Source organism: Macaca thibetana, chromosome 1 (genome assembly GCF_024542745.1).
Source record: "Macaca thibetana thibetana isolate TM-01 chromosome 1, ASM2454274v1, whole genome shotgun sequence".
NCBI lineage: Eukaryota > Metazoa > Chordata > Mammalia > Primates > Cercopithecidae > Macaca > Macaca thibetana.
In genome coordinates this window covers 204,498,788-204,515,514 of record NC_065578.1, presented here as the reverse complement: position 1 = coordinate 204,515,514, position 16,727 = coordinate 204,498,788, and the positions used below count along the sequence as shown (strand labels likewise).

Below are 16,727 nucleotides of genomic sequence, written 5' to 3'. Positions count from 1 at the left end.
CGGCCAGGAACCTACTGCCAGCAGAGGGAGGTGGAAGCCATCATGGAGGGCGATGAGGATGACAGAGGCTGCTGCTGCTGCAAACCAGGCCACTTGCCCCACCTGCTGTCCTGCAATGCTGCCTTTCACCTCCGCTGGCTCACCTGGGAAATCACGCGGACCCAGTACATCCTGGAGGGCTACAGCATCCTGGACAACAACGCGGCCACCATGCTGCAGGTGTTTGACCTCCGAAGGATCCTCATCCGCTACTACATCAAGGTATTGCTCTGTTTCCCAAACACCTGTCTAAAGCAGAAATGCTAGGATGGTACAGGAAGCTCCGAAAGAGCTCTGTCGAAAACTAAATTTTGAGCCTCTCATCCTCAGCTTCCGAATCGGAAGCCCAGCCATCTGGGGAACTGTCACTTTTGGAAAAGTCCTAGAGGGCTTTGCCTTAACCTGAGATTTGTGCCCTGGTCATATCCTAAGCTTAGGCACCAATAGGCAGTTCGTTTTCTTATCTAGGTTTTCTTTGTCTCTTCCAGCACAGCATGATTTGCTTGTCCTGATGATGAGGACAAATTTAAATATCCTAGAACTATTACTAAGCCTCCATGTTTGAGTTATAAGAGTCAGATTAGATGCTCTGCACAGTGTCCACTTTAGAACCAGAATTATATTTTAAGTTCGTAAGGAGAACTCAAAAAGTAGCTAAACCATCCAGTCAGAATTGGCTGTGACAGCCTTTCCTCCTAACTCACATGGAGAATAACATATTTTTTCAGTTGCTCAGTGCCTACCTCTGCCCAATCTGTATTCAACCTCAGAAATCATGGCAGTTTGGAGTAAGTCTCTTGGAAAACAAGTGTGGGACCTGCCTGAGGATGTGTAGTGTTCATCGGGGCTGAGGTGTTTTCCGAAGGGGAAGGGGCAGGCGAGGGCCGTGTGGCGGAGGAGATCTTTGCTGTGGGTCCTGTGCTGGAGGTCTGGGGGGACTTGGCATGGTGGAAATCCTGGATGGCCCACAGGTATGCGTCACATCTTAATGCTATTCAAAAAGAGGAAGCTCATCCATCGGAGACCACAAAGGCCCCTGCCAGCGTGCTGAGGCAGGTGGTCCAGCAGAAATGAGGAAACACAGAATGAAAAGATAACATGGCACCTAAAGTTTTAACCAGCTAACAAACAAAGGGCATTGAGAAATTTGGAATAAATTCAGGCATGGTGGCTCACGCCTGTAATCCCAGAGCTTTGGGAGGCCAAGGCAGCAGCAGGATTGTTTGAGCCCAGGAGTCCAAGACCAGCCTAGGCAACATAACAAGACCCCATCTCTACAAAAATAAAAATAAAAATTAGCTAGATATGGGGTGCACACCTGTAGTCCCAGCTTCTCAGGAGGCCAAGGCAGGAGAATTGCCTGAGTCTAGGAGTTTGAGGCTGCAGTGGGCTGTGATTGCACCACTGCACTCCAGCCTGGGTAATGGGGATTCCCAAAATCCACAATAGCTGCTGAAGCTACGTGGAAACAGAAGATAGTCAGGGGGTAAGTAACTCTTAGATCTCATCCCCCTAGGTGATTGCTACACAAAATGTTTGCAAAACCGTTTTCTGTGGCAGCATATTTACAACAGATTTAGCCGTTTGTGCTTGCCATCTTTGTGTGTGCTAGAGATGCAAAACATTATATTCAAATTTCATACAAAACTACACATGTTTTGTCCAACCTAATGTAAATGGGGGAAGATTTGGGAAGCATACCAGGGAGTTATGGCCTATCTTCTGTTTCTAAACTCTAGGCAAACTCAATATACCAGTTGTGTTAGATTTGGCAGTGAGCCATGAAATAAGAGTGGCATGCATGTTAGAGGCTTATTTCTCTTGGACTTTGAGATGGTTGATCATCAACCATCTTCCAAAATTTCAGTTCCACAATTTAAGTTCCAGGCTTTAAGGGATAGAGGAAAGGACACAGAAAATGAAGACCAAGGGCACGCACCAGCTGTCTGTTAAAGAGGTTCTAGGAAGCTGCTACAGCATCCTCCCCACTGTATCCTGTCAGCCGGAACATTGTCACATGCCACCTGGAAGAGGGTCTGGAAAGTGTACTTTGGGTGGCCATGAGCCCAGAATGAAATTGTACCTTCACGGAAGAAGGAGAAAGCAGATGATAAATGGTAACTAGCCATCTCTGTTTTCTCCCTCAACAAGGAAAGTGTCGCTTGAGTATTTCCTTTCGTTTTCAGGAGGCAGGATGGGGTGGTTGCATGAACAGCTAGATCCAGGGACTGAGTAAACAAGAGGACTCACAGGCCAGTGAAGCAAGTGGCTGGAAGGGGGCAGCAAGGACTAACAGTGTAGGTCTGGACAGGCCGTGTAGATAAGCCCTGGAGTTGACATCTTCCTGTTGCCTCAAGAATTAGACTAGACTCTTTCATCTGCTACCCTGAGAACTCCACTGTTGCTACTGGCTGTGTTTCCCACCCCTCTTCCCCCATCTCTCACTGTTTTGTGTACACACTGTGCACACACTACCTGTGCTCCCTGCCCCACATGCTTGCACACTGTTCACTCCTCCTGTAGGAACCCTCCTCTCCCTCCCACATGCCCGCACCTTCTCCTCCAACCTCAGTTCCAACAGCTCTTCCTCACCAGCTGGCTGCCCAGTGCTTTCCTGCCCTTCAGGGCCATGGCCGACATTTACCTCCCCTTCCTCTGCAAACCTCTTCTGCTTCACTTTATGGTAATTCCCTAAACAGAGAAGTCACACTTGAGTCCTCTTTGGGTCCTCAGAGCTCTGTTTGATGACCTATATATTGCATGGCCCAATTTGTTTTTTTGTACTAAATGAACAAAGGTTCCAGGGAACATAGATTTGGAGTCTGGGCCATACAGTCTGGACAGAAGAGATCCTAATTCAGGCAAGGGTCTGGTGGCTTGCTACAGGCACAGGTGGTGGGAACGGGGTTCAATATTGAGCCACATCCCTGTCTTTCCATGAACCAGACATGTGGACAGGCCCGACCCATCACCATGGGGCCAGCAGATCACCGTGAGTGGGAGAGAAGGGAGGAGTAGTGAGAGTGAGATGCCCTGTCTCGGTCCATCCTCCCTGGACTAACCCTGTTGGTTTTTACAGAGGCCTTGGGGGTTCCATGACTGGACCAGCTTTTTGATGCCTTCTTTCCTTGGATGGCTAGTTGATACTCACCTTTCTTTTTCCTAACTGCTGGAAATGGGCCTCCCTGTCCCCTAGATGATTTCTAAGATGACAGTTTGCCATTGGACAAATCCAGGATCATGTGCAAATGGAAGGGGGCTCAAGACGGCCCCCCAGAACCTGCTGGGTAATAGCTGGCTTGTGGGGAAACAATGCCTTCCACTCTGTTTTTTAAGAAAGGAGAGTGAAGGCAAAATGGGAGTTGTAGGTAGGCTAGGAGAGACAGGCAGTGTCTGCACACAGGTGTGCTACCTATCATGGCGCCTCTCACAAGCCAGAGCCAGGGCAAACCTGGAACAGACTCCTCTCCTCCCTCGTGAGCTGAATAATTACACATCCCCATGTCCTACCCACACATTAAAATGTCATGGGCCTGGGCTGGAACCCAAGGACTTTTTTTTTTTTTTTGAGACGGAGCCTCACTCTATTGCCCAGACTGGAGTGCAATGGCGTGATCTCGGCTCACTGCAACCTCCACCTCCTGGGACACAAGGACTTATATTGTTTAATAAGTTTCCTAAGTGATTTGATATACAACTAGGCTTTGGAGCTACTACAGACATCATTGTGCCCCACAGAAACAAGAATTTTCTTAACTCCCAAGTCAGCACTCAGGATGGGGCTGAGATTTTGGGGCAGATGGGGCCTCACGGTGCCCTCATGTTTAATTCACTTTGGTACTGCCGGGCCTATCCTGCGAGGTTGCCTCCAAATACAGGACTCAGTGCTTTCCTGCCATTCAGCAAGGGGTGGCTCGGAACCTGCACTCATTCCCCGCTGCAGCTAGTTAAGGGAAATTTCAGGAGGGCTAACTGCCTATTAGAACAGAAGAAACAGCATTTTGGGGTTAAAAAAAATTATTTTCTTCTTTGGTATGGTTGCTGGGTGAACAAAGTTGCCTTTGTAGCTCTGAATTACTTAAAGTTTCAAGAGTTTGATTTCATTCCTTTATTATTTTCTTACTGGAAAGGCAAATTAAAAGGAAGAAAAATTTGAAATAATTCCTTTACTACAAAAGGATTTTTAAAAAATATCCTAATAAACTGGGTCAGTTCCCCCACCCTCTATGAATATATTTGAAATCATTTCCTTCCTGGCGACTTGAGGTTTTCCCTCGTGCCTCCTCCATCTCTCTTCAATTTATTAGTGTTTAAAACCCTCTTAGCAGTCAAGGAATCTGCCGCTTTCTGTGTGGGCCTGGCTCTCCTGCTGCCATTGTTTCCAGGCAGTTCTTTTAGAGAGGAGACCTGCTTATCACTGGCCTTGCAGAAACAAGCCCGACAGGTTGGTTTGCCTGCCAGGCCCCCCTTCCTAGAATGAGTTGTCTGAAAGAATATGCCGATCTACAATTAAAATGAGGAACCAGGAGAATCCCTGCTGGAGGAGCCAGATATCATGAATTTATTCAGAGGGGCCCTGCCTTCAGCACAGTCTAGGTTTACCGCATCAATTCATTGTCAGTGCCCCAACTTATCAGTTTTACTTAGTGTTGTATCCACTTCCTCCTGACAGATTCTGAAAGATTTTACAGTGTTCATTGACTATGTCTCCATGACAGAAGTTCTGCCTAAATTAAATGGAGATAGGGTATGACTTGCAACCATTTGGGGTGGTTCTGTTTTCTCCTGGTGAGAAGTGTCGGTGCAGTGATTTAGAAAGCTGAGCATCAAGCTGGGTTCTGTTCTGAAGTCAGCACTGCAGGGTTTTGCCAGACGGAGAGGAGGAAGTGTTAACCTCTGGAATTCAAAGTCCTCATTAACTATTCTGACTTCATCGATTGTGGGGTTAATTCCTCCCTAGCAATGAATGAAAACATACACTTTTCTCTTTCAGTCTTTGTTTGTTATTCCTATCTGGTATGTGATTAGGCCATATTGGGGAAAAACTAGACCAGATGTTCACTAGAGCTAGATATTTAGAGAAACCAAATTTCTTTCTTCCCTTTGTAACGCTCAGCTGAGAAGCGGTGCTCGTGGACATGGGCATCGTTACTCTCTTTTGCTTGCAACTTTGGGCCGACGACTTAAACTGTCTTTAAATGATCCAGCCAGCAAGGAGACAAGAGAAAACCCTCCAGATTCAAAGTTTCTATTTGTGAATATCAGATGTGCACTCTGGTGACCACCACAGACACAACGGGTCTCCTGTCCCCTAATGCCATCCCCGTTCCCTCGCCCCTCTGCCTCAACCTCTCCTGGGCTACTGCTACTGCTGCCACTGCCTGCCTCCCCTCTGAGTCCCACGCTCATCCTGCTTGCTGGGTAGGTAAGTCACAGATGTCAAAGACATGACTGTTTTTCCACCTATACACATATCAACGGGCCAGGCCATGTGCTAAGTTCCTCATATACATTGTCTCATTCTAAACCTCAGCACAGCCATGCAACGTGGGCATCATTAGCATGTCTTTCTTTCCCACCTCTGCCTTCAGCTTCCTTGACCTCTTCCTCCATCACTCCCTCTCTTCCTTCCTCCTTATGTCGAAGGCCTCCCTGAGGCCGGGATGGTTATCGCGGGGTGTTACAGAGGATGGGAGAACAGGCACGCCACTGAATTCTAGTTATTATCTGCAGATTTCATTTTTCCACTTCCTCATTTTTGGGACAGGTAGACTGTAGAGTGTAATAGAAGATGTGCCCAAAAGAAGGAAGAGCATAAGCCATGAACCACAGATGAACCTCCCCAAAGTCCAGGCTGTCCTTGGTCCTCACAGCAGAGAGCCTAAGTCATGTGTTTGCAGTTGTTTAGTGGAAATCAAAGACTGTCTGTTCACCTGCTGAAGTCCTAAAAAAAACCTTGAAACCAGATACCCAAGTAACCTGAGGCCTTGAGCTCTGGGTTTTATTTCCCAGCCAGACGGAGGGAAGAGCCAGAGAGGGAGGGTGGGGGCTCCCCTAGAAAAGGGTTTCTCAGCCCACTCTACTTACAGGTGTCAGTCACTGAAGACTTTGTTTCCATCCACCCAATATTCGTTTTCTGCTTTCTCATTTAAAAAGAATATGTTTTTATAAACAGAGAAGAGCATCAATTAAGCGTTTGTTTATAACAGGAGCACACATCCCTGCCTCCTTGCATCAAACACTGTGAGCCCTCCAGCCCCTCATGATTTCACGATGAGATGTGCAGCCTCGTTCCAGGGGTGCCCCTCAGCCTCAATAGCCCCAAGCACCACCTGCATTTTTCTGTTATAATGGAGCGGCAGAGGCGGTGCGTGCTGGCAGGGACTCCGCAGCAGCACATCCTGATCCAAGCCTATCAGGCTTGGATTTTCATTTCCTCTGTCCCATTTCAATTTCTTGAGGCCAGGTGCTAGCCTTTTTGATGGAGGAATTTATTCAAAAACTACAAAATGGCTTTCCACAAAGCTGTTACTCAGAATAATCAAGCCCAAGGGAGGCATTTTCCCCAAGTGGGACTCATAAGTACAGTGTCTGATTAAGAAGGAAACATGGGTTACTTGTGAACATATCACAGATGTCCACTGTCTGGGTGCTCAGGATTAAGTGTGTGAAGGTGACAACAATTTCACATCGTCAATACTTTCCATAAGAACTGTGTTGTTTTGACTGGGCACAGTGGATCACACCTGTAATCCTCGCACTTTGGGAGGCTGAGGCAGGGGTTCAAGACCAGACTGGGCAACAAGACCCTGTCTCTACAAAAATAAAAACTAAAATATTAGCCGGACATGGTGGCTTGTACCCGTAGCCCTAGTTACTCTAGAGGCTGAGGCAGGAGGATCGCTTGAGCCCAGGAGTTCAAGGCTTCAGTGAGCCATGACTGTGCCACTGCACTTCAGCCTGGACATCATAGAGAGACACTGCTATCTCAAAAAACAAACAAACAAACTGAAAACCCTGTTGTTTTAGTTCATTAAATACTCTTTTGTTAAGGCTCTGGAGGAAGGTCTATCCCAGTCTCTAAGCTGAAGCTAGTCTAGGACCCACCGAAGCCTACAGCAACCCCAGCAAACGGTGCTTCTGCGTGCTTCTCTCCGAAGGGATGGGGCTGACTGTCATTCTTCCTCATCACAGAAATTCTGTTCTGTTACATTCTGTTAGCATTACGTTCTTCTCACTTTCCTCTCCCCTAAGATAACCCTTAAGAGAGGACATTTTAGAAATGTCTCAGATGAGTTCTGTGCTTTACACCCAGCGGAAAATACAAATGATACCACATGTAGGGATTTCATGTCTCTTACTTTCCTGAGGTTGATTTACTTTCTAAGATTAAATTAATAAATAAAATCTTCCTGGCTTTAGAATAGCTGTAAGGGCTCAAAACCTTGCTTTTTCTCTGCAGAGTATAATATACTATATGGTAACGTCTCCCAAACTCCTCTCCTGGATCAAAAATGAGTCACTTCTGAAGTCCCTGCAACCCTTTGCCAAGTGGCATTACATTGAGCGTGACCTTGCAATGTTCAACATTAACATTGATGATGACTACGTCCCGTGTCTGCAGGGGATCACACGAGCTAGCTTCTGCAATGTTTATCTAGAATGGATTCAACACTGCGCACGGAAAACACAAGAGGTAGGTCAGGGAGGTGGGGACTGAGGCATGGACTGTAAGTTTAATAAAGAACAGTGTAATGCCCGTTCTTTCTTATATTCTATGGTAGACTTTTAACATAGAGGATAGAAAAAAAGCACTATTTGGATAGATGTTTATTGAAGGTAAGCAAAATTAAATAGGAGAATCAATATGGCATGTCTCCAATGAAGAACAGTTGAAGGGATAGATCCCTTTTTGCAGTGCTCAGGGCCAGCGAAGTTTTAAGCCTCTATTATAACTTTTAAACATTTGAAGCTTCTTTGTTTAAAATTACATTTTGGGATTTCCCTACCAAGTCTATCTGTGCTGAAATCGGGGGGATTTACTGAACATATTAAATCATGGACATGAAAATTCTATTTAGCAATCAGATGGTCCAACTTAACTTCTGTCATCATTATTTTGTGTGTCTGTGCTGTTACTGCTTATGTGCTGAGAACACTTCTGGAAGTGAATCCTGCCTCTTAGAAATATAATCAAGAATTATGACAGTTTACAAAAAGAGGAGAAGGGGACAGGGGAGGAGGAGAAGGGGGAGGGAGCAAATGCAGGGAGCAGGTTTACTTTGCTTCTTAGGATTTGAAAAGCTGAGTCCACGGGTTGTTGTTGGAAAATGGGGATACAAGTTAGAAACAACTTCCTCAGCAGCTGATGCAGTATGTGGCATGTGCTAGAGAGAGTAAACCAAACCACAACGTTAGCCAAGTTCTGTGAATTTCTTATGGGTGATTAAAAACAGGTGGGAGAAGAAGCAGGTGGCAGAACCTGCTTTCTTCAGACCAACCACGAAGAAGGTGTGATAATAATCTTAACTCATGCCAGGCCTCTTTAAGCAGTTGAGATATTCAAAGAATTGATTGATGTTATCGGCTATAGCTCCATGATGGCTCTGTCCATTCCTCAGATGGTTCGTGAAATTATTTTATTTTCCTTGCAAAAGATATTTTGACTTTAAATTTCTCCTGCATCTCCCCACTCTCCCTTTTTTTCTTTTTTAAGCTGACTTTGGACAATTTTTTTTAAAAGACAGAGTCTCACTCTCCCTAGGCTGGAGTGCAGCAGAACGATCATAGCTTATTGCAGCCTCAGACTCCTGAGATCAAGTGATCCTCTTGTGTTAACCTCCCTGGTAGCTGGGACTAGAAGCACGTGCCACCATGCCTGGCTAATTTATTATTTTTATGTATTTATTTTTCGAGACGGAGTCTTGCTCTGTTGCTCAGGCTAGAGTGCAGTGGCGCAATCTCGGCTCACTGCAGCCTCTGCCCCACCGTGTTCCAGTGACTCTCCTGCCTCAGCCTCCTGGGTAGCTGGGATTACAGGTGTACACCACCATGCCCGGCTAATTCTTGTATTTGTAGTAGAGGCAGGGTTTGGTTATGTTGACCAGGCTGGTCTCGAACTCCTGACCTCAGGTGATCTGCCCACCTCGGCCTCCCAAAGTGCTGGGATTACAGGCATGAGCCACTGCACCTGGCCACCTGGCTAATATTTAAAGAATGTTTTATGGAGATGGGGTTTTGCTATGTTGCCCAAGATGGTCTTGAACTCCTGGGCTCAAGTGATCCTCCCATCTTGGCTTCCCAAAGTGCTGGGATTGCAGGTATGAGCCACCATGCCCAAGCTGAAAGATGCCTTTAATTTGGTTGTTGATTGTGGACTTACAGTCAAGCAGTCAACCCACAGGGCTCCTTGTTAGAGAACAGAGGACTCTCCTTCACACTGGATCCAAGTTCTTCTTCTCTCCCTGCTCGACCATGCCTCTCCTTTGCATTGGAGAGTGTTAAGGTGGGCACCCATTTGACTGTAATCACTGCCCATCTTTATGACCTGAAGTGCCATATTTCAAATCCCAGAAAAGCAGGTCATCAGCCCATGTTGTAGGCCCTTTTCTCTCCTAAAATAACTTTTCCATTTTTATTTATTTATTTATTTTTTCATGTCCAACCACAGCAGAAACTGCTCCAGGAAGCTGAGCGTTCCCTGTCTGTGAGGTCATCTTAGAGGGGACTGGATGACCACGTGGCTGACTTACAAAGCCACTGTCACTCTACATTTATGAGTCTGTGTTGGTACATATTGGAAACTGTGTGAAAGCTGAGTTAACTTCTTGCTCTTTCAGCCTTCAAAGACCCTGGACAGTGACGAGGACTCTCCCTTGGTGACCCTGTCCTTCGCCCTGTGCACCCTGGGGAGGAGAGCTCTGGGAACGGCCGCTCACAATATGGCCATCAGGTACCTGTGGGGAGAAGTTAGAATCTCTTAGGCACAGGCACCCACTTTTACATGTTTGACACATTTTGTCAATCATTTTCTTTATTTTGAAGCTGGACTTATTATACTATTTTCAGATAGTTCTTTTTATAATAAATTATGTTGGGCCTGCAAGAACATTTTTTTGATCACTGCTCTTTTGGAGTATTTGATTTGGAAATAGCATTCACATGGAAGAGTCAAGACCCAGGGATTCTGGGTATAGGACCTTCTTTGTTACAGAGGTCCTTGCAGATTTGCTGGGAAGATTCAATGAAATCATGCCTATGAAGTGCCTAGCCCGGTACCTAACAGAGTTGGTGCTCAATCAGTGTTAGTTCCCTTTCCGCTAATTGTCTTCATAAAAGAAAATCCTCACATGTGTGCTCTAGTCCAGACCCTGCTTCACCCCGTCTCCTTGGGGCGCTGTTGAATTGGATGCTCCTTCTGTTTTTCAAACCCTTTCTCTGTTGGGTCTCTCCCCTCAGTGGGCAAATAGCTCATGTCTGTCTTTTTAAAGAACAAAAACAAAATCGAACTCTGCTGGCTCTCTGGCACCCTGTGTCACTCAGGTGGTGGTGTCCACCAAAGAAACAGTACTCATGCCAAACTGCTCTTAAAATTTCATCAATCAGCTTCAAATCACCCAAATCAGCGGCCACTGCACAGATGTCCCCTTTTTCAGCACTATGGGCCGTGGTGCTGAACTCTGCCTGCCCACAAGGTGGAATCACCTTGATGAGTGGTTCTCAACCCCACGTGCGCATTACAATCTCCTGTCAGGCCTTTAAATATCCTGATTCCCAGGATATTTAATCAATTCTATCAGCACGTCTGTGGATGGGACCACAAATTCCAAGTTTCAAAAGCTCCCAGGTGATGTCAATGGGCAGCCAAGCTTGAGAACACAAACCTAGGGAGCTTAGAGAAGAAAGGGTGCCTCTACGTAGCCTCCGCCCCATCCCCGGGATGTTTTCTACTTGAACTTGCTTCATTGTGTCTATATTATATTGTTGATGGTGCTCTGCAAAAGGGGTTCTTTTGATATTGACTTGAGTGAGTTTTGTGTCGTTAGGTGGGATTATAAGCTTGTTAAGGGCAAAACCCACCTGTCTATTTGTTTAGCAACCTTCACAGTTCTGGGCTGTCAGGTAACCAAGCCCAGGGAGACTTGTTGACTGTGTTTCCGAATGCCCTTCTTGAAAGGGGCAGCTGTGAATCTACACTGGTGGCAAGTTGTTGGGAGGTATCATCAAGTAAGAATTGTGAGTTGATAAAGGGTAAAGTGTTGTGGCTGGCAGTGCTTTCCATTTCCCTCTGGAGGCAGAGCCTGGAGTCACCAAGAGAGACAGGTAAGAACCGACGGTAGTTAGAATTTCTGATATCAACTACTCTTTCATCTCCCACATCTCAGAATTACATGATCCTTTTTACAGGTAAGAAATGCCAAAAGTCTGACCCTTAAAGTCTCATGTTAATACCTATTTTAGGCCAATCTCCTGGGGAGGAGCTGGCTGGCCTCCAGTCTCTCCCTGTCCTCTTACCTGACTCAGTCCCACACTGGACTCAGGGCATTCTCTTTGTGGCCATCTGGGACTAAGCTTGAAGATTGCTGCGGGTCTAGCAGATGACTCCTCTGTGGGCTTCATAAAACATGATGATGTAGCCCCCAAGATCAGGCTCCTCACTAAATGGTAAGCAGAGAACAGTGTTTGAGAAGGGCTTCATAGGATCTTGCACTTAAAATCACAAAATGACTCTTGAGATATTCGTAGCACCTGGGAAAATGATTTTAAAAAGCTCTTTTGTTGGATCAATTTGAAATGTCTTATAAACTTCAAGTTGCAAATATTATTTCATATCTAAGACATTTTCAAAGGCTTTTTCAGTCTTGTTCTTTGTGTAATTTGTTCAGATATTCCTGATCAGGCGGTTCTTGTTTGGTCCGCTTTATTTCTTTTTCTTTAATTAAACACCATGCTTACCAGCTGCTTTTTTAAACTTTGTTTTGATGGGACTTCCTTTGTTTCAGATAGTTTCTCATACTCGATATCAACTCTACTTGCTGCAGACATGGTGATGAGGTAACTCTGGGGAGAATCCTCTCAGTATTCTAGGGAAACACTTGGTTATTTGGGTCTGGTTCACTTCACTGGTTCACTTTCACATAGAAAGATCCTCCAAGACACTTTCACTTTTTTTTTGCTTACAAAAGACAACTTCTTTTACATCCCACCCTAAGCCCATGGTCTGCAGTCATGAAGTTCTGACCTCGTTGGATGTGCCTGGGGATCGGGGTAGAAGATGCAGTGGGAGGGGAGGTTGGAGCCTGGCAGGGCCCCACCGCTCTTCAACCGACAGCTGGGATTTCTATTTAATCTGCTAGGGTGCCATAAATAGTTTGACTTGAAAAAAATAGTCTCCAGAGCTCAAACAAATTTTACGCGTAATTTTTATAGATACTGTTTAGGGAAAAACTCTCAAACCATGTTTTTCCTCTCTTCTCACACAAAAACAACAACACTCATCAACACAGAAGACTTCTGTGGCCCCAAAATATATGGGATTTCTCCCTGCAAGCAAGCAGCTCTGCACACTAGCTGGGTGCCCTCCAGTTCACTTCTGACACTGACCACAGCTGGTGTCAGATCCCACAGGTTGAAGGTTGAGGCCCACAAGTCTGGGCCGCCCGAACTTCTGACCGACTGGCTTCTATATGGGGGGTCCCACAATTCCCTCTTTGGGGTCAATTAGTTTGCTAGAGCAGCTCACAGAATCCAGGGAAACACATTTACTGGTTTATTATGAAGGATATTTTAAAGGATACAAATAAACAGCCAGATGAAGAGATGCATAGGGCCAGGTCTGAAAGGGTCTTGAGCACAGGAGCTTCCATCCCTGTGAAGTTGGGGTGTGCCACTCTCCAGGCAGGTGGATGAATTCTTCTTCACCTTCCTGTCTACCTGCACGTGTTCACTCTGTAGAAGCCCCTGGAACTGTGCGTCCTTTGGGCCTGTTATGGAGCGTCATTGGTTGTCCATGACTGAAACTTGAACAGCTGTGCAGAAATATGATTGGGCACAAAGGGCTTTACCTAAACCCAGCAAGGCCGGTCTGCTCAGATTCTTCTGGGCCTCTGTGTGCATCATTCTTTTCTCCAGAATATGGGACAGGGCCCTTTCTGGAATGAGGGTCTTGTGACCCACTGTCAGATTCGAGTCTTGCCTTGGCCAGGTAAAAGGAGAACAGGAGATCACAGAGAGAGATTCTGTTTCATGAGGCCTGCTTCTAAGGCTGGAAGTGCCCCCGCATTATAACAAAGGACTATAACAAGAGTTGTGGGAGTTGTAAGCCTGGAACTGTGGATGAAAACCTATCTATCAAATCATAATATCATAAATAATAATCAAATAATAAAAATTTAATATATTTAATATTAAAATAAAATCATTATATATATGTAAAATCATAATATCATAGATACACTCAAATTGCTTTGCTTTCCAAAAAAGCTGTTCCAATGTGCACTTTTAACAATAGTTTTTTGCCATGTGCTCACTAATGCTGGGCATTCCATTGCTTTGGATTTTTCTAGTCTCTAGGTAAATGTGTGCAATGGTGCCAAACCCCATTTTCAATGCTAAAATATTAGACTCATTCCCATTCATGTCCAGATTGTGCTGTGATAGGCAGAATAATGGCCTCCAAGGATGCCTATGTCCTAATCCCTGAAACCTGTGAGTAGGGGTAAGAATTGATATCTTGTTCTTATTTGAACTTACATTTCTATTAACAGTAAGGAATAAGAATCTTTCCTCATGTTTATTGGTCATTTATATTTGGTATCTCATCATTAATTAATTAGTAAAAATTATCACTGACTTGAAGTACCACTTTTGCTAGATACTACATCCCCGTACATAAATGGAGTACTTCTGGGTTTGCTTCTGCTAACGTGCTCAATTTGTCTGTTCTTACAATGATGCCATACTGTTTGGTTTACTGGAGTGATACATTGTTCTGACATCTGATAAGCCAAGTCCTCCTGTCTTTACTTTCTTCTTGTCTTTTATAGTTTTCTGTTGGCATGCTAGTCTTGCTCATTTTCTCTTCACGGTAAAGTTTTAGAATTTCCATTGGAATTTTGATGGAGATTGTATTTAATATACAGATTAATTTGAGAAAACAAAATGAGCATTATTTAATAATATGGTGTATCTTTCTGATTGCTTAGTTTTAAAACTCCTTTGGTAAAATTTTATCATTTTTGGAGATTTGTAATTTCTTAATGAAGTTGTTTCTAAGTATTTTATAGTTTTGTTGTGATTGTGAACAGAACCGTTTCTTCTCTCACATTTTCCAATTGGTTACTTCTAGTGTCCAGGAAGTTATTTTTTAACATTTATCCCATTCTGAGCACTTCTACTGAACTCTGTTATTAACATAATAATATTTCAATTAATTATCTGATTTTCTGGTGGAAAGAAAAACATATCTAAAAATGGTGACAGTTTGACTCTTTCTTTTCAAGGTTTATAACTCCATTCTTTTTCTTAGTGGACTGGCTAAGGCCCGCAGCACCACTTTGCAGTTCGGCATCTGATGCTGCACTGCTGCTATAACAAGTTACAACACACTTGGTGGCTTAAAGCATTGTGCATTCAGTATATTTCAGTCTCAGAGGTCAGGGGTCCTAAATGGATTTCAGCAGACTACAGTCATGGTGTCTTCAAGACTGTGGAGCTTCCATCCCCTCCAGAAGGAGGCTCTGAGGGGAAAATCCGTTCCTTTTCTAGAGGCTGCTTACATCCCTGTGGCCCCTTTCATCTTCAAAGTCAGCAGTGTTGCATCCTGAAATCTCTCTGACTTGAACACAGGGTTCTGCCTTCCTCGTTCACATCCTTATGATTACATTGGACCCACCCAGATACTCTCCTCATTTTAAGATCCTCAATTTAATCACATCTACAGAATTCCTTTTGCCTTGTAAGGTAACCTACTCACAGGTTTCAGGGATTAGGACATGGGCATCCTTGGGGGCCATTATTCTGCCTACCATAGCATCCTTGGCCTAATCCAGACATTAATGGGAATGAGCCTAATATTTGAGCATTGAAAATGGGGTTTGGCACCATTGCACACATTTACCTGTGTAACAAACCTGCACATCCTGCACATATACCATGGAACTTAAAATTAAAATTAATTTTTAAAATGGGGTTTGGTTTAGGTTTCTATGAAACCACTGTTATGAAGGCAGGGAGTTTCTTTTCCTAGCTTGCTAAAGCTTTATCAAGAAAGGATGTTGAAGCCGAGTGCAGTGGCTCACGCCTGTAATCCCAGCACTTTGGGATACTGAGGCGGGTGGATCACCTGAGGTCGGGAGTTCAAGACCAGCCTGACCAACATGGTGAAACCCTGTCTCTACTAAAAATACAAACCATAGCTGTGCCTGGTGGCCGGCGCCTGTAGTCCCAGCTACTACATGGGAGGCTGAGGCAGGAGAATTGCTTGAACCTGGGAGGTGGAGGTTGCAGTGAGCCAAGATCGCGCCACTGCACTCCAGCCTGGGTGACAGAGTGAGACTCTGTCTCAAAAAAAAAAAAAAAAAAAAAAATGTTGAATTTGTATAGAACTGGGGGCCATAATTCAGATGATATTATTCTTCTCCTTTAATCTATTAATGTTGTGTTACATTAGTAGATTTCCTCATGTTGAAACACCCTTACAATTCCAAGATAAACTCTACTTGGTCATATTACTGTTTTTATACAATGATGGATTCAATGTGCTAATCTTTTGTTTTTTTTTTTGTTTGTTTGTTTGTTTGTTTGTTTGTTTTTTTGAGACAGAGTCTCTCTTTGTCGCCCAGGTTGGAGTGCAGTGGCGCGATCTCCACTCACTGCAAGCTCCGCCGGGTTCACGCCATTCTCCTGCCTCGGCCTCCCATGTAGCTGGGAATACAGGCACCCACCACCGCGCCTGACTAATATTTATATTTTTAGCAGAGACAGGGTTTCACCATGTTAGCCAGGATGGTCTCGAACTCCTGACCTGGTGATCCGCCTGTCTCGGCCTCCAAAAGTGCTGGGATTACAGGTGTGAGCCACCGCACCCAGCCTCAATGTGCTAATCTTTTACTTAGTATGATTATATTCAAGTGCAAAGTAAGAATGGCTCATAATTGTGTATGTTTGCATAGTGCTCTATGGTTGTATAATTTTTAAATGGGGAGTATGTTCTTAGGTGTACTGTAGGAGACGCAACAAGTCATTCTTACATAGTTAGTGCTAAAGGACATCAGGTGATGGTGAACGCTGGCTTCCCAGGTAGGTCTTAAAGATACGCTTCACTTGACTGATTTGTTGGGAGAAATGTCTTAACTTTACAAAAGTGACAGAGATTTGATGGGTAGTCCTGAAGAAAGAAAAATATATGCATGCAAAATTAGGGAAGATGAGTAAATTCAAAATCATCTTAAATGAGATGCCAAATACAAGTGAGCAACAGACTACCTTTATCTAAATTGTCTTTAAATAAAATGTTGATATGTTATGGAGATGGAATGGGTTCATATGGATGTGACAAGAAAACACTTATTTTTTTAGATTTAAGGTTTGAGACATACCTTCTTGGAAAACTGTGTCTCCCACTGAAGAAAGCCATCCAGATATAATGAGATGTTTTAGTAGGAAGTCAAAATAGTTTCAGTGACCAC

At 44.4% G+C, this 16,727-nt stretch overlaps 1 protein-coding gene across 2 annotated transcripts in view; it reads left to right on the top strand.

Annotated features, from left to right (window-relative positions):
- PCNX2 (pecanex 2) overlaps positions 1-16,727 on the top strand; it is a 309,611-nt gene that overhangs the window by 265,048 nt on the left and 27,836 nt on the right. For both annotated transcript variants that reach the window (XM_050769598.1, XM_050769591.1), the window contains exons 26-28: positions 8-261; positions 7,502-7,735; positions 9,879-9,991. In XM_050769598.1, coding sequence (XP_050625555.1) covers positions 8-261; positions 7,502-7,735; positions 9,879-9,991 — 601 coding nt within the window. The remainder of the gene's footprint in view (positions 1-7; positions 262-7,501; positions 7,736-9,878; positions 9,992-16,727) is intronic.